Genomic DNA, 23209 nt, shown 5'->3' with positions numbered 1-23209 from the left:
TGATTAACAATGCCATTAGTAACTAAATGTCTATGGATAAATTCGTTTTTATTGTTATCCTTATCACTGTATTTCAGATGATATGTAATCAACCATTAATTATTTGTATTTCACCGTCATTCATGAAGTAGTAATTAACTTTATTATCTCTTAACGCGTACACAAGCATGTTTAATCTAAGGTGGGGGATGGTTGATTTATGCTTTTAATTTGGAGCGGGATAACTAGAAATAAACAACGTCTTTCAAAAGGAAAAAAGAATTCTCACATAATACAATTCATTGAGAGAATTTGTTTAATCCAATAAATGGTGGTTGCGTGTGCCATAAAAGCATTCTAAATTTCTCTACTAAATATTTAGCAACCAATCACTCATCCCCATGCCGTGTACAAACAAGTTTCCATACGCATGCACCCACACGATTCCATCCCGAACGGGCACCACCAGTCGCAAGCCACAACAGTACAAAAAATGTGCAACAGAAACAACCTGCAAGAATTTGAATAGCCGTTTTCAAATTTAAAGAACTCTAATCCAACCCCAATTCCTTGTATTTTACCCACACTCACACACATATTCTTTCATTCTGTTTTCTCTCAAATCTCTATCACCAAATCTTGCATGCCCCCCTAAGCTATCACTCTCTCCATCATCATCTCCTTTTCTCCCAACCCAATATCAAAAAATATAATTAAAAAAAAACAAACAAACCTAATTTCTTTGTCACCATGAACAACCAACAAGAAGACTTCAACCAAGAAATCACTAGAAAAAGAAAAAGCACCACCACCGCCACCACCAACAATAGCTCAAAAAGAATCAATAATAATAATAATAATAACAATCAAAACATCAACCTCGACCACTACGATCAAGAAGACAATGACTTGCTTGCCCTCTCATTATCCGTCCGCCCCGCTTCCCGTCCCCGTCGAGCCATCCCCGATGAAGAAACATCCCCATCCCCGTTACCTCTCCAGTTATCACAGCCTTGCTCGATGCAAACCCGACTCGTTTCCCAATCCCCACCACAACTCCCTCTCCAAATATCACCCTCCCACTCCCACTCCCTTTGCATCCCTCCCTTCATGCCCGACCCCTCCGTGGTCCCCGTTTATCGCCAAGAGATCCCCTCCCCCGCCCCCGCCGCTGCAGCACCGCCTTCTCGGCCATTACGTCCTCGACGCAACCCCACGCAGGCCCCGGGCCAAGGGAAGGGCGACACGGTCCCGGCCCTATACCCCTGGGCCACGACTCACCGTGCCACGGTGCACAACTTGAACTACTTGCTTTCCAAGCAAATAACGACCATCACCGGGGAGATGCAGTGCAAGAAATGTGAGAAGCAGTACGAGATGGGGTATGACTTGAGGGACAAGTTTTACGAAGTGGGGAGGTTCATTGCTGAGAATAAGAGTAGCATGCACGACAGGGCGCCCAGTGTGTGGATGAATCCCGTGCTGCCCACGTGCAAGTTCTGTGATCAGGAGAATAGCGCGAAGCCGGTGATTCCTGATAAGAAGAAGCAGATCAATTGGTTATTTTTGCTCTTGGGTCAGTTGCTGGGTTGCTGTACGCTCGATCAGTTGAAGTATTTCTGCAAGCATACTAAGAATCATCGTACTGGGGCTAAAGATCGTGTGCTTTATCTTACCTATCTTGGTTTGTGCAAGCAACTTGATCCCAATGGTCCCTTTGGTCGCTAATTATCATTTTAATCAATCAATTGGCTTCTTATCTAGTTTTTAAATGGTTTCTTTTCGTATTTCTATGATTATGGAATCTTGATAATTTCCTCTTGTTTATCATTTGATTAGATTAACAGTCGCTGTTGTCAAAATTGCGTTGATATCAGTTTACGTTGATATTGTTTATCCAATATTTAAATTATGTCTCGATGAATTATCTATTCAAATTTTAAATTATGTATGCATAGATGAATTATCAATTCAAATTTAGCTGATTTGTAGGTAGTTTTGAAGATTTTTGAACGGTAAAAGGGTCTAAAGGAAATATGAGAGTCATGCAAAGTCTATGCTTTGACTGCTTGGATTTCATCAAGCAGCTGGGTCCAAGTATTGCTCAATGAAGTTGCAATGATGGTGTATTAAATCTAGTGTGATGGGAAAAATTGAACCACTTGATATATGCAGAGGTTCTACGGCTTGACCAAGGTCAATTTTCATAAATTTACAGGTGAGCTACTCTGTGAATCCATATATATTTTTAGCATCACCACGTAACTTTGAGACTGCAATGGCAATTTTGAGGACCCGTGTCATTCTGTTGGTTAAGTTATTTTCACAAACAGTTTCTCTTCTACGTGAAGTGTGTATCTCTCTTCCAATTGACAACGAATGACTGTCCTCAACTCTTTCATACAGAAATAGTCTCAGCAAATCATATCATGCCGTGTGTAGGCCCAAAAGCATTTAGCCAGTAATTTTTTAACAAGTGTGTTCAAGTAATAGAAAAGTTCATGAAACTAATGGCCTCCACTAGTCAACCAACCTCTGCTTGCCACGTCAATCCTCAATCATGACCATCCACGTCAATCCTCCATTCATGATCACCCGGCAGGGGGAAAAAAAGAAGTGTGCACAGAGCATTTTTCGGACCCCAATAAAGTTGTGCAATGAAGTTTAATTTCATATTATTTGAAAAAATTCAGACAAAATTTAAGTCAGGAAATAGAACCAAATTCCTCTCCAAGTTACCCATGCATGATGCACGAGCAGCATGATTGCTGCTTAAAAAACAGAAAAGGACTTCTAATGTTACGATGCTTTTGCTCATGATTATTAAAAAAAAACGCATACGTGTCAGCACGATCCACTTTTATATTATATTCCAACGCCACCATAATGATAAAAATCACCCACCATCTCATTAATTACAATTTTGTCACTACACTGTACAGAGTGAGAGCATAGCCCAGCTGAGATTCTTTCTATTTCACATCGTGCTACATTTCAAAATTAACTGTCACGTGACTCCCCACGCAACCAAGCCAGCTAACTGTCTCCGAGTGAACTAGCTCGTATTTTTATGACCGTACGTTAAATTTCCCCATTTTTATTTTTTCGGAGAAGACGTAAATTTCTCTCAACGGTGCCGGATTGAAGGAATGCCCGGGGGGCGCCAGAATTGCACATTTACACCTAAAGAGAGTGTGTGTGGAGACTTTTATTAAACTTCAACGGAATTATATAAGTAGAGAAATGAAAACAGCTCATCACAATATTTGATTTTTTTTTAATTTTCTCGAAAACTAAAAAAAATGGCCGAGTTTTATCAAGGAGCCCTAATTTTTTAATCGTAATTTCGTGAATTAATTTGTGCATTTGATTTTGTCTTTGGTTTGATGGAGGCATTGTTCGAGCTGTGTGATCTGATCGCGCAAAATCCAAAACAATTCTCCGAGAAACTCGCGTGGATTTGCAACCGATGTCCGCAACCCGAATTGTTGTTATCCGGATCCCCGAGAGTTTCTCGTTCTCATCTCAATGCCGTACTCGCCGTCGCTCGGTTCCTTTCAAAATGCGGCGACTCGGCCGATTCCCGCCCCAAATCCGTCATTCTCGAGTTCATCCGCGCCATTCCGTCGTCTTTTAACCGCTCCTTCTGGCCGCAGGCGTTCTCCACTAGCGACTCGATTTCGTCTTTCTTCACGGAATTCTTAGGTTACGTGTCCAAATCCTGTGACGATAGCCCCGATTTCGCTGCAGAAGTCGCTGGTCTCACTGGTGAGGTCATTATTTCGGCGGTCTGTTGTTATGGAGCTGAAGATTCGGGAATCACGAGAGCTTTTTTGTTGGCTTCATCGAAGAATTTCCCGCCAATTTTGCCTTCCGATGCAAATAAATTGGTAACGGTTCTCCTCGAACAGCTGGCATTGCCAATTCCGGCTTCGCCGAGAGAACATATACCTATAAACTCTGGAACTTCGTCGTCTCAGAGCTCCCCATTGAGTGCAAATCATCTTCAGCCCAGTCAAAGTAACGGGAGTGAGTCCAGTCCTGGAAATGAGGGGGCGAGCATCGTGTCGGGCTCAAGTGTGTCAATGAATGGTGGGGCAAGCATATTTGGTGGATTCACTATGAACGATGGGCAACAATTCGGGCAACAATTCAGGCAACAGGTGGCTTCTTTTGAGGAAGAGTCTGTGGAGAGCTTGGAGAAGCAAGAAATTGCGTTTAAATTGATTACACATGTTTTGGATAAAGTACAGATCGACACTAAGCTTTTGGAGCAGATTAGGTTTTTGGCAAAGAGGCAGCTCCAGTCCATGTCTGCTTTTCTGAAGGTACCAATGTCAATAGATAAATTTCATATTATAAAATGTTTGATTTATTGTTAATAGAATTAGATAATTCTTGTTGCATTTAATCAATTTAATACTTGGATAAGTAGAGAAATAGTAGTGCGTTGTGCGGGAATACCTTATTGAAGAAAACATTAGTTTGGGTTAAATTCCGTGTGACAATGTTTGCTTGATTGTTATATGTAAATATATGTAGATAGTTCTTAGTGCATATTAACTTTTGAACTTTTTTAAGAGAAGGGGAAGCAAGAGAAACTGTATGGGAAAAGCGAAAGCATATACTGTATTTGAAAATTAAAAAAAAAATAAAATAAAAGTTTGTTATTGGTTATTGAGTAGGAGAAGTTTTTATTTTGATTTCATAAAAGAAAAAAATTTAGCAAGGTTAATTGGTTATATATGCAGATAAGGAAGCGGGATTGGACTGAACAGGGGCCTCTCCTGAAAGCCAGAATAAATGCAAAGCTATCTGTTTATCAATCTGTGGCAAGGTTGAAGATAAAGAGTCTTGCATCTCTTGATATGGAAGGGAAAACCTCAAAGCGATTGGTGTTGGAGACTCTTGCATTATTAGTTGATGCTGCTGAATCTTGTTTGCTCTCTGTTTGGAGAAAGTTGAGAGTTTGTGAGGAGCTGTTCAGTTCCCTGCTTGCAGGGATAGCACAGATTGCTGTTATTAGGGGAGGTCAGCCGCTGCGAGTTTTGCTTATTCGTCTGAAGCCTCTTGTGCTAACCGCCTGTGCGCAGGTACTGGTTTGTATTATGAGTTTGCACCATGACAAAGCTAATTCTGGTCACTTTAGAAATAAAATTGTTTTTTTATCTTCTATCATTTTTATGTTCTTCTACAATTTATTTGTGACAGGGTGACACTTGGGGCAGCAGCAAGGGAGCCATGTTTGAGACTGTCATGAAGACGAGCTGTGAAATAATTGAATCTGGCTGGACCAAGGACCGGGCGCCTGTGGACACATTTATCATGGGATTGGCTACAAGTATTCGCGAACGAAATGATTATGATGAGCAGGTCATTTGTTCATTTTTCTTGTGGTATATATAGATGTATGCATGCATTTATGTTACCATATAATAATGTATGTAAGTGTTTATGTATAGACATTTATTACTATTCGTTTGGGAATAAACTTTATTTTCTGCTCTTTAGTTTGCCTTCAAGCCTATGTTTGATTTTGAGTTTTACTTCTGCTTAAGTTACTCTTGGAGAATGTTGTGCACTTCTGGATTGTACTGATTGTAATCTTCGGTTTGAGATGACCACTTAAAAAATAATTTAACAGTGCATAGGCCAATGAGTTTTCTCATTAGACTTGTTTCTCTTTCGTCAATTCATGATGTTTGTAACAGTTTGTTGTCTTGCTTCACCTTGGGCTTCAGTTTCTTAGGAGTTTCAAGATTCATCTTTTTTCTTCATTCATCTAAAGCGGGATGGGGTTTTGAGATAGGGAGTTGTAGCTGATGTTAGCCTTATGGGTATACTTTTGTATAGCCCAAATAGTCTTACTTTTTTGTTTTCTTAGTGGACAGCTGGTCCACAAGCTGTTTTAAAATCTTCATCATTAATGCATTTTTTATTTCCTTATCTAAAGATTCATGATGTTTGTAACCTGTACTGCTATAATTTTTTTTTTCTTGTTTCATTTATTATTATTATTATTATTTTTTCGAGTGATAAAATTTGAATTGCAGAGCTAACTACTGGTCTATGCTTATACGTCAAGCCAATTTCAGGTTGAGAAAGAGAAACAGGCAGTTCCAGCCGTGCAGCTTAATGTTATACGCTTGCTAGCTGATTTGACTGTTGCTGTTAATAAGTCTGAAGTGGTAGACATGATATTGCCACTTTTTATTGAGAGCTTGGAAGAGGGTGATGCTTCAACTCCTAGTTTATTGCGGCTCAGAGTATGGAACCTTTATCCTGAGACCATATATTTGCTGATTATTTAGTCTGCACCCTTGTTTCAAATTTTTCTATGTGGATCATTGAAACAATAATGTCATGGCTATTACTTGTTTGTGATATAGTGGCATGGTTTCTCAACTCTTCTCTCCTTAATTTACTACAGCTTCTAGATGCTGTGTCTCACATGGCAAGTTTAGGTTTCGAGAAGTCCTATCGTGAAACAGTTGTTCTGATGACAAGAAGTTATTTGAGTAAACTATCAATTGTTGGATCTGCTGAAAGCAAAACAATGGCAGCTGAAGCTACTACAGAACGTGTTGAGGTATGCTTGCTTCTGTGATATAGAACTTATTTGATACTGTAAGTTGCTTAACAGTTTATCCTATCTAATTGTTGCTCACTGCTTCAATTACATGCTAGACTCTTCCTGCAGGATTTCTTCTTATTGCTGGTGGTCTTAGAAATGCTAAACTACGTTCTGACTACCGACACCGTTTGCTATCTTTGTGCTCCGATGTAGGCCTGGCTGCTGAGTCTAAAAGTGGGAGGTAAGTATTGCCTATTTGAATGCTGGTAGGAAATCGTATTTAATGATTGTGATATCCCTATTTAATTATTTTTATGTATCCATGCACTCTTCTGGATATGGTAATCCTTGCCTCACTTCGTGCTCATTTTTTTGGCCTCATTGTCTTATTTGTTAGAGATTTCATATCTGATACTCTTCACTGCTGCAGGAGTGGAGCTGATTTTCTGGGGCCTTTACTTCCTGCTGTTGCTGAAATATGCTCTGATTTTGATCCTACCGTAGATGTGGAACCATCACTTTTGAAGTTGTTTCGCAATTTGTGGTTCTATATTGCTCTATTTGGCTTGGCACCCCCCATACAGAAAACTCAACCGCCAGTAAAGTCAGTTTCCAGTACATTGAACAGTGTTGGCAGCATGGGTACAATACCTCTTCAAGCAGTGACTGGACCTTATATGTGGAATACACAGTGGTCGTCTGCTGTTCAACATATTGCTCAAGGGACTCCTCCCCTTGTAAGTAGAAGCATAATTTGCTTTAATGGAAGTTCGGTTTGGTTCCAAAATTTGCTGTGGCAGATTGCTGTTTCAGATCGGATATGACATCTCTGTCTTTGATTTTCCATCCATATAAATGCCCTCCTTTATGTTTTATGCTTTTATTATTCATTTCAATGTGTTTGTGGGAAATTGGAATACGTTGGCAGTCTAACTTCTGTTTGCATAAAATACTTGGTAAGGGTCGCCTGGTGATTATCAGGGCATTTTAGGATACAAATCTGGTAGAGAGAAGTCTGGTCTGATGTGTAGGAATAGCAGATTAGTCAGCGTTTTAGCAGTGGTGCACAAGTTTGAGATCTAAGTGAATGCTAGGATGCGCTTGAAGCCGCCATTCTTTTGGAATTATGGATGCAAGACAAGCAAAGCTGATTAAAATCTTGAAGGAACAAGTTACCTATTATCCTGTTAAAGAAAGAGGGCTTTACTTCATGATAGAGGCTTCTATTCTTTCCAAATCACAATGCCCTCATCATATCTTATTGTTGTTTAGTTACATCATTGCTTCCTGGACTTCCTCTGTTATTAGCTTTTTTAACCATTAGGGGAGCCTTGTAATTTAAGCTTTTAAAGTGTTGCCCTTAACACTTTCAGGCACGTATTAGTATTCTTAGCTTGTGTGAATATGCAAAGGCTTTTTGATGTTCAAGAGTAAAGCCTTACTTTGGATTCCTAGATAATACTACTTTGTTCGTTGGTGGTCCTGTAGGTATGGATGCCTAATACCCTGGCATTACTTAGTTGACTGGGCTTTCTTGTTATGAGAGTTGTGCTCTTAGTTGCACTTGTCAAGTTAGCCTGAATGGATATGATTTTTGTTTGTGAATTGGGCTAATATCTGTAGTGATTGCAGTAATATAACTATATTGTAATGTGATATTTTATGATGACTTGTTTCCATGATTGTTTAATTATTATTTTATAATATTCTCTTGTTCGCTGTAAAAAAATAAATAATGTCTTTTCCAGGTTGTCAGCTCAGTGAAATGGCTTGAAGATGAGTTGGAACTCAATGCTCTTCACAATCCTGGTAGTCGTCGAGGGAGTGGGAATGAGAAAGCTGCGGGAACCCAAAGAGCAGCACTTTCTGCTGCTTTAGGAGGACGAGTTGAAGTTGCAGCGATGAGCACAATTTCAGGTTTGTTTAGAAACTATTAATCTAAAAATTTTAAGCTTATAGGAAGGTACCAACAATAGTATTGAAGTCCAATTCAACCTCTCTCTTGCATAGCTGGATTTAACTGGCATACTTATTATTAAATACACAGGAGAAACACACACATGACATACACAGGGATCTGAACCCAGGTCTGTCTAGTTCTGTAATTTTCATTAATAAAATCTGGACTCAAACAAAAGACTTCTCTCTCGAACCTGACTTTAATATCATAGTGAGAAACTATAAATGTCAAAAGCTTAAGTATACAGAAACCAGACCAATGACAATGTTTGTGATGAGGTTTGATGGGGGTTTTTAGTGTTTCTAGAGAATTAAATGCTTATCCTCTATGTTCACTGAATGCTGTCTAGTTTAACTATTTCGTAAAAGTTCATGATTTACCTGGTCCTTCAATTCTTTTGTTGACATCAAAGAATTTTTTTTTTTTTTTTATATTTCTATAAATTCTATTATATTCCGTTGGGTATATAGATTGTTGCTTTTTGTATATTTCACTTATAATCGTAAAAAGACATTGGTTATTATTTGTTTGTAGGCGTGAAGGCGACCTATCTTCTTGCAGTTGCTTTTTTAGAGATTATACGTTTCAGCAGCAATGGTGGCATACTTAATGGAGGCACTAGTTTGACTGCCGCCAGAAGTGCATTCAGTTGTGTTTTTGAATACTTGAAAACTCCAAACCTTATGCCTTCTGTTTTCCAATGTTTGAATGCAATTGTGCTCAGGGCATTTGAAACTGCAGTATCATGGCTGGTATTTTTTCATCTTTTAACTGGAGCTTTTGGAGCAATGCCCTTTGCTTTCCTCTGTTTTCTCATATAGGGAAGGTTCATTCTTTGATGGGGTAGGGTATAGATCTTAGACCGAGTTGTCAAAGTTAAGTGCAGCTGATTTGGTTTTTTATCTTCATGTATGAGTGTTAGCCACATTGTGTGTTAAAACATTTATTCTTGGATTGCAATTTGTTCTAGAGCTATATGTAATCTTTATTTTCCATATGGTTCAGTTCCCCGTATTGGTTAATTGTTAGTTTAAATTTGCACACCACATATGATCGGTGTCTTTGTGGTGAATTCTGAGCCCTGCCTCGTATTCTCTGAGGCGGCAGTAGCTTTTCTGAGGCCTGCCTAGTTTTTGAAATTTTTATGAGGCACATATGTTGATTTTTGTCAGATATAATGTTGTCTTTTTTAAATTATGTTCTTAATATGGTGAAAGACCAGTTCAAGTGTTTGAGTACTCTCGTCACACTAAGATTGGTCTTTGGTCCTTGTGGGTTATTCTTTGTGTATTATTGCTTGTAGTTGATTATGTGTTATATTTTAAATATCATAAATCTACATACAATTTTGATCAATTTGGTGGTGATAAATTGATAATTTCTTTTCTAGATTTTAGTATGATTCTTAATGTCCAAACAAAATTTTAGATTCTTATTAACTTTCCTTGATATTGATTTGTTTATACGTACTTGTAAAATTTATAGTTAAAATGTAAGTACTGTGCATTCTACCTTGAGGCTTGCACTTCTGGTGGTGCGCTTTTGGTGCTTTTCTTGCATTTAAGTTTGCCAGATAGAGCTATTGACTTTTGCGGTAATATTGCTGTTTTGGTGACTACAAAAATGAATGAAAATTAGAATGAGTGTTATAGTGTTGACTTTTGATGATTTCTAGGATGTGATATTTAATTAATAGTTTCTTGTTTGCATGACTTATGCCCTCATTTGCTGAAATATAGGCATTAGAAATGCTTTCTTTCTGTTCCATCAAATATGATGTTTGTTGCTGTTCTCTTTCTCTTGCTTTTGGGCATCATTGACATTTTGATCTGGGTACAGGAAGAACGGACAGCAGAAACAGGCAAGGAAGCTGAGATCAAAGAATCTACTCTTTTTGCTCATGCTTGTTTCCTCATAAAAAGTATGTCACAGAGGGAGGAACACCTCCGTGATACTGCCGTTAACTTGTTAACTCAGCTTAGAGATAAGTTTCCTCAGGTAAAGTTATGTTCATGATAAGTTTCCATTTATGCTCAATTTCTCTGGTGCATTTTGAAACACGTGGAACTCTATAATGCAGGTTTTGTGGCATTCATCTTGTTTAGATTCGCTACTATTTTCATTTGATAGTGATGCTTCTTCTGCCGTTATCAATGATCCTGCATGGGTTGCAACTGTTCGTTCTTTGTACCAGCGACTTGTTCGAGAATGGGTTCTCACATCGCTTTCATATGCTCCGTGCACTACCCAGGGCCTGCTTCAGGTGATGACTGTGCTTATTATATTATTATTATTATTTTAAAAGCAAGGAAACCAGTTTAAGTTGAGTTTGCCCCACCACCACTCTTTCTCTTTTTCTCCCCTCTCAATATGTGAATAGGTTAGTCATATGCAGTCCTATACATCATCTCAATTTCTCTTACATTTGTAGAGTTAGTCATGTGGAATGGATTTGCTTACACTTCATGGTGGATCTTGTTTCTACACTATAATCTTCTGCTTTGTCCTGCATTTGGGGGACAAACAGTTTGGTAATGCAAAAGTATTCCAAAAAGAGTTCCCCCCCCCCCCCCCCCCCCCCCCCCCTTCTTTTTCTTTCTCTGCATGCAAGCTAATTTCTGTGGAAAATTGAGGAAATAATTTCACTTTCAGCCCTTAGGCTGGTTGGTCCTTATATGCTATGAATTATGGTATATATGCTACAAGCTAATATTGGTGGTCAATGTTTTTACACCAAAGTCTTCTGGAATTTAGTTTATTTTCTTGCTGGAATGGAAAGCTTTTGACTATGCGTTTGTTCATTATGTGAAATCTTACTCTTCTTTTGCATGCTCAGTTGGCTATTATTAGACCATGTGGAAGTATTTTCTTGGAACTCTTTGAATGATCTTTGATTATCTGACTTTATACTATGCGGGAATATTTACACGGAATTCTTTGAATGATCTTTGGTCAGCTAACTTTATACATCTTCTGTATCATCATTATTCCCCTTTTCATGGTCCCAAAATTTATCATCATTGGTGATGCTGTATTTGTTCTTTGGTTTAGTTTATGTATTTCTATCTCGATTTTTATGGTTCCAAATTTATACTTCAGGATAAGCTTTGTAAAGCAAATAATTGGCAGAGAGCGCAGCCTACGACTGATATGGTTTCTCTTTTATCTGAAATACGAATTGGTACGTGTAAAAATGATTGCTGGCCTGGTATACGAACAGCAAACATTCCTGCAGTCACAGCTGCGGCAGCTGCGGCTTCTGGAGCAACCTTAAAACCAGCAGAGGCCTTGGAGGTGCTCAGCACTGGTATTGTCAGTGCAACAGTTAAGTGCAACCATGCTGGAGAAATTGCTGGCATGAGAAGGTTGTATAACAGCATTGGTGGATTTCAATCTGGCACCATGCCAACAGGTAGTTTTGGGTTTGGCGGTGGCTTTCAGAGGCTGATATCTGGAGCATTTTCCCAACAGCCACAGACAGAGGATGATTCATTCAATGAGATGTTGCTTTCCAAATTTGTTCACCTTCTTCAGCAATTTGTTAATGTTGCAGAAAAGGGTGGGGAAGTGGATAAGGGACAGTTTCGTGAAACTTGTTCTCAGGCAACAGCCTTGCTTCTTTCTAATCTGGTAACAATATATTTTTCATCTTCATTTCTCCATATTCTTGGTATTGAAAACTATTCACTCAGGCAATGCTTTATTCTGATATATGTGCGTGTACATGTATTTTTTTTTTCTTTTCTGTGCCAGGATTCCAATTCAAAATCAAATGTAGAGGGCTTCTCACAGCTTCTACGGCTGCTGTGTTGGTGTCCAGCTTATATTTCCACCCCTGATGCAATGGAAACTGGCGTTTTCATTTGGACATGGTTAGTATCAGCTGCACCCCAACTGGGGTCCCTTGTCCTCGCTGAGCTTGTTGATGCATGGTTATGGACAATTGATACAAAACGAGGTCTCTTTGCAACTGATGTGAGATACTCTGGACCTGCTGCAAAATTGCGGCCACATCTTGCACCTGGGGAACCAGAACCACAGCCTGAAATTGATCCTGTTCAACAAATAATTGCCCATAGACTATGGCTTGGGTTTTTTATTGATCGCTTTGAGGTTAGGAATCATTGAACTAAATATTACTTTCTCTCTTGCTCTCTTTCTATTTCATGTTCATTATTATTTTTTTTTGTTTTTTTGGGGATGTCATCTATATATGGTAGGCAGTAGCTCATACTTCAATCAGTGGAAGGTTTATGTTTTGTTTTTGGTTGTCCGCTCACTCTCTCACTGTATTTCATGTCCATTGTTTCATCCTCTTCGCCACCTCTTCCCCGCCCTTGCCCCTTTTTTTGGGATGTCATATGTAGTTGAAGGTTTGTGAACACATCCTTGTTGTGTTTTTGGTTGTCCTAGGCTTTTAAATGTATATGAGCCCAGAATCTCAGTGGAAAGCTAAATGATTCTCAACCCCTTTTTCGTATCTGTGTTCATATATTGATCAGTACATGATAACTAGATTAATCAGTCACACCTTGTTCAATCTTAATATATGATATCATTAATAAGTATTCTGCACTTAGGTTTTTCCCTCTGGCTATGGAGCTGCTGTATATACTATCCCTAAAACAGTGTTTAAGTCACCGGTAGTCTGTTTCAAATGTTCTCTTGTATCATGTCTATATTTTCAAGAAAATCACTTGTGCTATATTTCTTGCAGTGTTCCTTTCTTTCTAGCAAACATACTCTTCATAGTGTACCTGGTAATTCTTTATTCTATCATACTCTTATGATCCCTGTTTCTCTATCTGGTTTGGCTTCACAGGTAGTTCGACACAATAGTGTTGAGCAACTCTTGCTCCTTGGTCGGATGTTACAAGGAACCACAAATTTCCCATGGAAATTTTCACGCCATCCTGCAGCCGCTGGCACTTTCTTCACTCTCATGCTTCTTGGCCTGAAGTTCTGCTCTTGCCAGTCCCAGGGATATTTGCAGAATTTCAAATCAGGACTTCAACTTCTGGAAGATCGCATTTACAGGTTGCCGCAATTTCCTTTTTACTTTAACTTTCTATCTTTTTACTTTTGCATTTTTTGTGATGCTTGATTGGCTCTCATTAGGGTTGGCAATGAGACGAGATGTGACGGGATTTGCCAATCCCAGTCCTGTCCTGTATATGCAAATGGGATAAAAAAATCTCATTTCCGTTCCTTTATTTTTTTTTGGGACAAAAAATATGTCCTAGTCCCGTCCCATTCCATCCCATTATCCTGAACAGTCCCAAATGTAAATAAATAAATTCTGATTTTTTTTTTCTTTTAAGGTCATCGTAATTCAATATAGCAAAAATCTTCAATAAATACAAAGTAAAATAATCAAATAATAGTTTTATTTTGACTATATGCATGTTTGAAAATAATTTTATGCTAACATTTTTTAATCGCCTATGTGCTTCCATTGCACATGCATTAATATTAAGACTTACGCTTCAAAAACTATAGATTTGGATAGTAATCAACTTCAGCTATGTTAAAATATCCAATAATTCAATAATATAATAATAAACCAAACCAACAGGGTTGGCAATGGGATGGGACGGGACGGGATTTGCCAATCCCAGTCCTGTCCCATTTATGCAAGTGGGATAAAAAATGTCCCATTTCCGTCCCTTTATTTTTATTTTTTTTTGGGACAAAAATATGTCCTAATCTTGTCCCAAACGGGATGAGATCCTACGGGAACCCATCCCAGCAGGAAAAGTTGTCATCTCTAGCTCTCATTATGATACCATCCCTGCATGTTTTAGGAATGCTCAACTTTTTGTTTTTTGTTTTGGTGTTTTAAACTCTTTATGTTTTTTTCTTTATCAAATGGGATCATCATATATGTAACCATGCATTTCTCTACCTTATCCTTTCAAGTAACAGCACATAGCTTATCTATTGTTCAATTTAATGTTCCTGTTATGGAACTCGAAAATGTCTTGAATGGGTTTTTCAAGTAGGTTTGCCAAATTGTGCTGCTTGGTCTATGCTTTAAATCTGCTGAAACTTTTAACCATGTAAAAAATTTCTAATAATTATTTCAATCTCTTTCTCACGAGTCTTTGGGCCTAGCATGACTTGATTGCATGATTTATGTGCATTTGGTCAATTTTAGATAACTGGATACGAACATGCCACAAAATACACTGTAATTAGGGGTATATACAAAATTTCTAAGTATTTTGTTTGCTTTCCCTGTGCATGTAGCATTCAAGGCTTACGTTTGTTTGCCACAACTAAGAGTCCTTAAATACAATGTATGCACCCTTGTGCTATCTGAGCATTGCACAAGAAAATGCACTTTTGTTGTTTCTACTCAAATTAAATTATATTAGTATAGTTTTGTTTATAGGAATTGTTATTTACTTTGATGCATTTTACAGGGCCTCACTGGGCTGGTTTGCTTATGAGCCTGAGTGGTATGACATTAATTGTGTGAACTTTGCCCAGAGTGAGGCTCAGTCCCTTTCTTTATTTCTTCACTATCTTTTGAATGAGCGAGCGGATGCTTTTCAACATGATGCAAAAGGGCGGGGACATGAGAATGGTAGTGCTTTGGTTGACGTGGTAAGATGTTTATAATTGCAATACATGGAGTCCACAGTAGCCAGTTGTTTCATGATTTTTTGAACTTAAGTAAACATCTGTCCGTTTGTTGTAATATTATTCTTTATGTAAATTCTGTTGTCATGGTAACTCTGAGTTGGATACCACACTTGTTACTAAATTTTCTTAGATATTTTGCAGAATGATCAGTTTCATCCTATCTGGGGCCAGATTGAAAATTATGACGTGGGAAGAGAGAAACGGAAGCAGCTTCTTCTGATGCTATGTCAGCATGAGGCTGATAGGCTTGACGTTTGGGCACATCCCATTATCTCAAAGTATCATTCTCTGAATTTATTAAGCATGATGAATATTTAGGTCTTTTTTTATTTATCTATTTTTGTCTCTGTATGCTTTACCAGAATCCCATGTGTGGATGTTAATTGTATGGTTTTCATATTCCCGTTCATCTCCAGGGAAAGTGTATCTTCGCGGCCGAGAATTAGCTCAGAGAAGCTTGTTGAATATGCTCGGACCGCCTTTCAAGTGGATCCTAGGATTGCTCTATCCTTGGCATCAAGGTTCCCAGCAAATGCTTCTTTGAAGGCTGAAGTAACTCAGCTGGTTCAGGCAAGTTTGTTATGTTGACTAGGAATTATTTAGTCACTAGATGATATTACCTAAGTTTAAATTTGCTCATCGTGGTTATTATTTGCATGATGATTTTAGAAAGAAAGGTGTGAATAAACTTGAGAAACATACTTTGAAAAATTATTGTGGGAACCTTTGAGCCATGCTAGAGTGGAATTATTTAGAGTTTCATGTATTGATTCACCCTGAGTTTTGTGTTTGAAGGATTGTCAAGAGGGATTTGAATATGAAGTTAAATTTAGTTGAGCGTCTATTATGACCAAGATTCTTTTCTGGGTTTATTCTGTTCTGAAATATTGGATGATTCACAACATTTTCTTTCCTCATCCTGTTTCTTCATTTTTCAGGGTACAATTCTATTTTTGAACAGTGAGCGAATGATTCATTGCATGGGGCATCATTGGCATAGTATTTTTTTTCTCCCGTTTGATACGCATGCACCCGGTGTGTTTGTTTGTCTGTGGTGGTTTGAGTTTGGGGTGGGTAGGTTGGAGTGGGGATGATGGTGGTAGCAGTATCCTTTTATGCAAAACAATACATGGGTGTTGTAAAATAAGGATTTGCAGTAATGTTTATCTATCTGATGCTAAATGTTGAACATCCATTTCTAGGATACCTATTTTGTTCAGAACTTGGAAGTGATAAAGAAACCCATGCCTTAAATTACGATAAGATGAATTCAGCTTCTCAATATGATTCCTAGTTTGAGACATCATTTTCTAATTGTGTGAAATGGAAAAGACATATCCCAAAAGTTCATTGCTTATATGTGATGTTTAATCATGTTTATTTTATGATTTCTCTTGATCTTCCCTGGTGGTTCTTGCAGTTGCATATATTGGACATCCGCTGTATACCTGAAGCATTGCCGTATTTTGTCACTCCTAAGGCTGTTGATGAAGATTCAGCTCTTCTGCAACAATTGCCACACTGGGCAGCTTGTTCAATCACACAAGCCCTTGAGTTCCTTACTCCAGCATATAAGGGTCATCCACGTGTCATGGCCTATATACTTAGGGTCTTGGAGTCTTATCCTCCTGAACGAGTTACTTTCTTCATGCCACAGCTAGTTCAGGCTCTTCGATACGATGATGAGGTGAGTAATGTAATGAAAATGTTGATCTATGTGTGTGTTACTATCTATATTTTGTGCATTATCGCAGGGGTGTTGAGTCTGGAAAATTGATTGAGACCTTACTGCATTATCTGGGCTTTTGAAATTTCCTGATCCACTGTTAATTTTCCCTTGGATTGTGCCAAGAGGTTAAGCAACTTGGACCAATCTGAGCTTGATCTATCTTTATTTAATGGCATGATTCCACTTCTGTGACATTGAATTACATTCATAAGTTTTTATCTAAAGGACTGATAATGCTCATTCCAGTGTAAATCATTATTTATTTATTTATTTTTGATGATTGGAAGCACTGAAATTTGGAGTAATAATGAAAGATTCAGTTATTATGTAGGGTGTGGACCAGATGGCCATCAAATGACAAAAAATACCCTATATTGGGGAAGCTAAAGCTATATAAAGAAAGTCAAAAGAAATGCTGGGATGGTCAGCAAAAATACCCATCCACCACTGTTAAAGCTGAACAACCCAAATAGCTAGAACCCAAAATCCCCTCTCAATTGGGATAAATGAAGATAAACAATCAATCTTAATACTCCTTGGAACTCTGAAGTCCTATCTGGAGCAAGATGTTAATTTTTCAGAATTCCTGTCTCTTTTTGTAACTTGAAAATCCATTTGTTTATTTCATTTCATACCACCATATTAGGGCATAAACTGCACATTCGGGAAGATTTAGCTTTTCTCCCTTCCAAATGCCAATGATTTTCGTAGTAGGGAGTCACAACAGTACTCTTTACTTATCTCTTCCACAATCTTGAAACCATTCACTAGAAGAAAGAGGTGATTGGAAGTTTCTATACTTTTCTAACCAATCACACTCTATGAATGAGTTGTACACATAAAAGAGGGGTTTTGAATTATTTCTCTAGTGTTCATCTCTTCTTCATTCAAGTCCCAACAAAAGACTCGCCCTCAAAATCATTTAAATGGTTCGGATAAGCAAATAGGAAACTTTGATACCCAATAAGGGACGTGCTAGACTACACTCCCTAAAACTTCCAAATTCCAAACTCTTCTATCTTCTCTCAACTCATCTATAATAACATTTTCTAACAACATGAGAGTTGTAAATCCTTAAATTCTCTCTAATAACATTTTGGAGATATAGATTAGAGTAAGTTGGGTATTTAATTGGTAAGGTCTTCGATATTTTCTCAACTTTTCTATTGTAATTTTTTATAGCAACAGCATAAGAGTTGCAAATTCTTGGATTTGCTATATAACATTTTGGAGACGAGATTACTGTCATTATCTATGAGCATATACTATGATTTAGTGGGTATGGTTGCGGTTGGCTTGACAGACATTCTAAAATTAGACCAAATAATATGTATGACTACTGTCTTTATCTATTAGCATATATTATGATTTATTGATCTATCTATTTTCCACTTCATAACTTTCAGAGATTGGTAGAAGGGTATTTGCTTAGAGCAACTCAAAGAAGTGATATATTTGCGCATATACTGATATGGCATCTACAGGTGTGAGAATATTTATTTATTAATAGGACTAGAAGGCCTGCAGTTATTATGCTTTTGGTTAATTTTGATGGAATGTGCTTTTCATGTAAATTATATTTTCTGTTTCTCTATTAGAATATGTAACACACGAGTTTGTGGATGGCAGGGTGAGACATTTGTACCAGAATCTGGGAAAGAGAAAGATGCTAACTCTGTGAAGGTACATTCATCTTCTCTTTATATCAAGCAAGAATCCATTGGTCCGTGAATGATATGAACCTTTGCATAAGTCTCGATCGAAGTGACTTATGAATGATCAAAAGAACTCCTTGGCGTATGAACAATGAGAACATCTATTATGACGCCATGGAAACCACTTATTGAAATATCTTAATCTATGTTATAGTTTTCAAATCCTTCATTAAGTTGTGTATGGATTTGTTTTCTTTTGTTGTGAGAAATATGTTCGTTATATCATTTTTTGTACAGATTTTCCCAAGAAAATTGAAAGTATTTAGAAATATATGGCTAAAATCTCTAAAAATTTGAAAGATATAATCCCTTATAATTTTAGATGGGAGCTAAATTCTCCACATCTTATTTTGATGAGTCACATGATCTAACTATAAATTCAAAATTCAGTAAGGGCCAGTTTGGTAATGCTATGAATTTTAGAATAATCCTGTTAGCTGTGTTGAAGAAATTATCATTTGTGAGGGTAAGAGGTTAGGTGTGTTGTAAATTTTGTTGTTTAGAATACTGTGAGTTCTAAGAGGAGTTTGTAAATTATTGATAAATTTTACTGTTAAAAATGTTTTGATGCATATGACTAATATGGGCACAGTGCTGAATAAAAAATCACAGACATCTATGTTTATATATGATATTGATAAATAGGTGTGGTGTTTTGTACCACACCTATTGCATCTATAACTTGCAAAATTTGTGGAAACGTTCTTAATATTTCTATTGGATTTTCAAAGCCTTTCTGTAATATGTCATTCATGCTCAATATCTCTTCCTACTTGCTGTTTTTTCAGAATGGTTCGTTTCAAACATTGTTGCCCATGGTTCGGCAGCGTATTATTGATGGTTTCAATCCCAAGGCCCTTGATTTGTTTCAAAGAGAGTTTGACTTCTTTGACAAAGTTACTAATATTTCTGGTGCACTGTATCCGCTTCCCAAGGAAGAACGTCGAGCTGGTATCCGGAGGTATACTTATTACTTGTTCAAGCTGTTAAAGCAATATTAAATGCTATTGTTTGGGCCCTTACCTTCAAGCTTAAGCTTTTAGGTCAAGTGGTTTCTACTCAGCATTGTCTCAGAGCATATTTGACCTTAATGCTGTGTTCAAAACCCCCTGAACACAAATTGAATTCCCCCAGAGTGGAATGGGCTGCCTGTGTTGGTCTGTTGGATTCATACGACATGGCCAAATGAGCCTTGCATATGAGGGGGAATGATACAGCAAGCTTAAATACTATTGTTTGGGCCCTTTATTTCAAGGTTAAGCTTTTAGGTCAAGTGGTAGCTCAATGCAAGCTTTAATTGGTGTTGACCTGCTTGCTATAACAGGGAGTTGGAAAAAATTGAAATGGCGGGAGAAGACCTTTATCTACCAACTGCCCCTAACAAGCTTGTAAGGGGCATCCGGGTGGATAGTGGAATACCTTTACAGTCAGCAGCCAAAGTTCCTATTATGATCACATTTAATGTGGTGGACCGGGATGGTGATCAAAGCAATGTGATGCCCCAAGCTTGCATTTTCAAGGTGTGTATATATCATTGTCTATATATCATTGTGGGTTAGAGCAAAATTAGTTTTTTGTCTTATGTAACATTCATGTCTTATATGAGAACCTGCAAATGAAAGATCACCAAGCCACACATGTCGGTTAACTGTGAATTATGTGATATCTATTTTGTTCAGTATTTATGGCATATAAGTGTTTTCAAGTAGAAACCAAAAGTCAAAAGACATGCTTCTTCGTTTCATCTACCTGATCTTTTATTATATTGTTGACTTAATATTAATTTTTATCATATTGCAAACTTCATAGATATTCCTGTTTTTTGATCTTTATCTTAACTACATTTTCTTTATTCAAGGTTGGAGATGATTGTCGACAAGATGTTCTTGCTCTTCAAGTGATTTCCCTTCTTAGAGACATATTTGAAGCAGTCGGACTTAATCTCTATCTGTTTCCATATGGTGTTCTCCCAACTGGTCCAGAGAGAGGTATAATTGAGGTGAGTTTGTTTAATAGAAAAGTATGCTTAAGTATCTGCCCTGCCACGCCCCCACACACCAACCAACACTTTTGTTTTAGTAATTGTACCACTTTAACATTTCTCATTAATAATTACTAGATAAGTTATGGACATTGGAATATCTTGTCAGTTTCTGTTTGGGATTTCTGTGCTCTAGTCTGAGGAGTATTTTGGATTTTACAAGATTTTGTATGATGTGCTTTGATACAGATCAGGGCCCACTTTGTTGATTGTTCCAAATTTCTAAAAGACATTATTTCTGATTAGATACAGCCTGGCTGCCATCTTGTACGATTTACCTGGGCTTTTGGGTGTCATTAAGCCTGTCCAAACATATATACATCATAGTTTTACCATATAACTTGGATAAGATATTAATTAATTTTTTTTCCCAAAGCAATGCAAAATTTTTTTATTAGGTAGGAAATGAAGTCTTTATAGCTGAATTTACACTTGACATTTGAAATTCAAATGTATGAAGGGCTCTAACTTGAAAAGGCTTTCTGTATACAATGCGCAGGCTTCTTCTCCTAACTAGCTTTCTTATCTTGCAGGTTGTGCCTAATACACGGAGTAGAAGTCAAATGGGCGAAATAACTGATGGTGGTTTGTATGAGATTTTCCAACAGGACTTTGGACCTGTTGGTTCTACTAGTTTTGAAGCTGCACGAGAGAATTTTATCATTAGCAGCGCTGGTTATGCAGTTGCAAGCTTATTACTCCAACCAAAGGATAGGCACAATGGAAATCTTCTTTTTGATAAGTATGAGGCATCATCTCTCTCTCTCTCTCTCACCTACGCAATTTATCAAGTTAGATTTGTGAATTCTGATGACTGTCGCTGTTATTTACAATTGCTTTACTTCGTTGTCCATCAATAGATATATCTGAAAAATTATATAGTTTTCTGGTATTTGTTATGAAGATACTGAAACATACCTTTAACCATGTTATAATGTCATTGTAGCATCGGGAGGCTGGTCCATATTGATTTTGGTTTCATTTTGGAGACATCACCTGGTAGAAACATGCGTTTTGAGAGTGCACACTTCAAGCTGAGCCATGAAATGACTCAATTACTGGATCCATCCGGGGTGATGAAGAGTGATACTTGGAATCAATTCGTTAGGTAGTACAAGTATTTCTTTTTGAAGCTTTATTCTTTTATTCTTAATTTTATTTGTGTGCGCGCGCGCTTGTGAATGAACTTTTAGCTGAAAGTTGACTGCATTACTTTGTGTCATTAATAGCTTGTGCATCAAGGGTTATCTAGCTGCTCGCCGTTATATGGATGGGATCATCAACACTGTGTTGTTAATGCTAGACAGCGGGTTACCTTGCTTTAGCAGGGGTGATCCTATTGGAAATCTTCGCAAGAGGTTTCATCCTGAGATGAGTGATCGTGAGGCTGCAATTTTCATGAGGAATGTGTGCACAGATGCTTACAACAAGTGGACTACTGCTGGCTATGACTTGATTCAGTATCTGCAACAGGGCATTGAGAAGTGAAACAAAATTTCAAAGCTCTTATGCTAATGTACATGATTGCTTTATATTTTGCTAATTATTGTGATGTAGATGCAATTTTCAGAGGATTTCTACTGTATTTTTTTCAGCAGAAAAGATTGTAGACCTGCTACAAAATCGATGTTGAGGAAATGATTGTATATTAGGCATAACTTAATTGAGTTGGCTTTAACCTAGTTGGTGGCTTCATCGTGAGGCTTGTATAGATATAATTTTTAGTGTCGATTGATCAATCACACTTCTACAGCTTACTGCATCAGCAGGTGAAAGGTGTGAATTTGGTCATACAGATACCAACTGACATGACATTTTTTATCGAACCTTTTCGTTGTATTGGTTAGAGATACTCCAGTGTTAGTGTTTTCCTTTATAGGACAAGAGGCCAGTCTGATGTCGGTGTTCGTCCTAGTGATAAATGATAATAGGGTAAAAAAAAAACGTGTAGGATTTGCCAATTGCCACCGTCTTACTCGAGCTGCAACGTCTTACTCAAGCTGCAAAACCATTCATCAATGGGCGTATTAACATTAATGCATGGACGGTATATAATAATTAGGATGATGTGTCCCTGAAACGTGATCTCCCAAGATATCAAGCAGGTGCTCTGTCAGAATGAGATTGAAATTCCCAGCACAGACCGATTATGCGCTGATCCATGTATTGAAAACACCACATCAAATGCCTCATTATTTGATCGCTTACGGGCGCTCATATCTTGCATTTTCATCTCTTGGTTTTGGTAATTAGGGTCGTATGGTTCCATGTACATTTGTTTTATTTAAAAAAAAAAAATGAAAATCTTGTTACTTTGTAGACCTTATTATGTACTGAAATCTTTTTCTGTTATGTCGCTTCAAAATGCACAACTTATATGGGTAAGTTTTATTAAGACAAATTTCCAAGGAATTGAAAACCTTCAAAGTTAAAACTATTGTCTTACCTAAAAAACCAAAGAAGGTTACTTAATTTACAGTGTCAGCTTGTTTTGATCACGCATTTCACAATTCACACACCAAGAAAAAAATTAAATTAATAATTACGCCTTTTTTGGAGGGGA

At 37.5% G+C, this 23209-nt stretch overlaps 2 protein-coding genes across 3 annotated transcripts; both read left to right on the top strand.

Moving 5' to 3' along the window:
• The first annotated feature begins 803 nt into the window (after window positions 1-803).
• On the top strand, window positions 804-1707 carry LOC18034891. The gene has a single exon (XM_006423155.2). The coding sequence runs from the start codon at window positions 1000-1002 to the stop codon at window positions 1705-1707; it is 708 nt and encodes a 235-aa protein (XP_006423218.2). The 5' UTR covers window positions 804-999.
• Window positions 1708-2960: 1253 nt separating this feature from the next.
• On the top strand, window positions 2961-22854 carry LOC18034675 (phosphatidylinositol 4-kinase alpha 1). Of its 2 annotated transcripts, XM_006423154.2 has the most exons (26): window positions 2964-4307; window positions 4731-5072; window positions 5191-5352; window positions 6075-6245; window positions 6410-6568; window positions 6667-6794; window positions 6984-7290; window positions 8302-8470; window positions 9048-9265; window positions 10353-10511; window positions 10594-10776; window positions 11613-12143; window positions 12267-12626; window positions 13336-13550; window positions 14939-15122; window positions 15303-15439; window positions 15578-15731; window positions 16582-16848; window positions 18297-18374; window positions 18520-18573; window positions 19394-19566; window positions 19930-20125; window positions 20464-20604; window positions 21180-21388; window positions 21593-21754; window positions 21876-22854. In XM_006423154.2, the coding sequence occupies exons 1-26, from the start codon at window positions 3366-3368 to the stop codon at window positions 22132-22134; spliced, it is 6060 nt and encodes a 2019-aa protein (XP_006423217.1). In that variant the 5' UTR covers window positions 2964-3365; the 3' UTR covers window positions 22135-22854. The 2 variants fall into 2 exon arrangements, with proteins under 2 accessions (XP_024035329.1, XP_006423217.1); XM_024179561.1 differs by lacking the exons at window positions 18297-18374; window positions 18520-18573; window positions 19394-19566; ... (3 more) ...; window positions 21593-21754; window positions 21876-22854 and adding an exon at window positions 17211-17877 and having other exon boundaries at window positions 2961-4307.
• The last annotated feature ends 355 nt before the right edge of the window (window positions 22855-23209 follow it).

The sequence above is a fragment of the Citrus clementina genome, unplaced genomic scaffold (assembly GCF_000493195.1).
Source record: "Citrus clementina cultivar Clemenules unplaced genomic scaffold, Citrus_clementina_v1.0 scaffold_8, whole genome shotgun sequence".
Taxonomy (NCBI): Eukaryota; Viridiplantae; Streptophyta; class Magnoliopsida; order Sapindales; family Rutaceae; genus Citrus; species Citrus x clementina.
The sequence above is the reverse complement of the archived record's forward strand: the minus strand, read 5'-3'. Positions and strand labels throughout refer to the sequence as shown.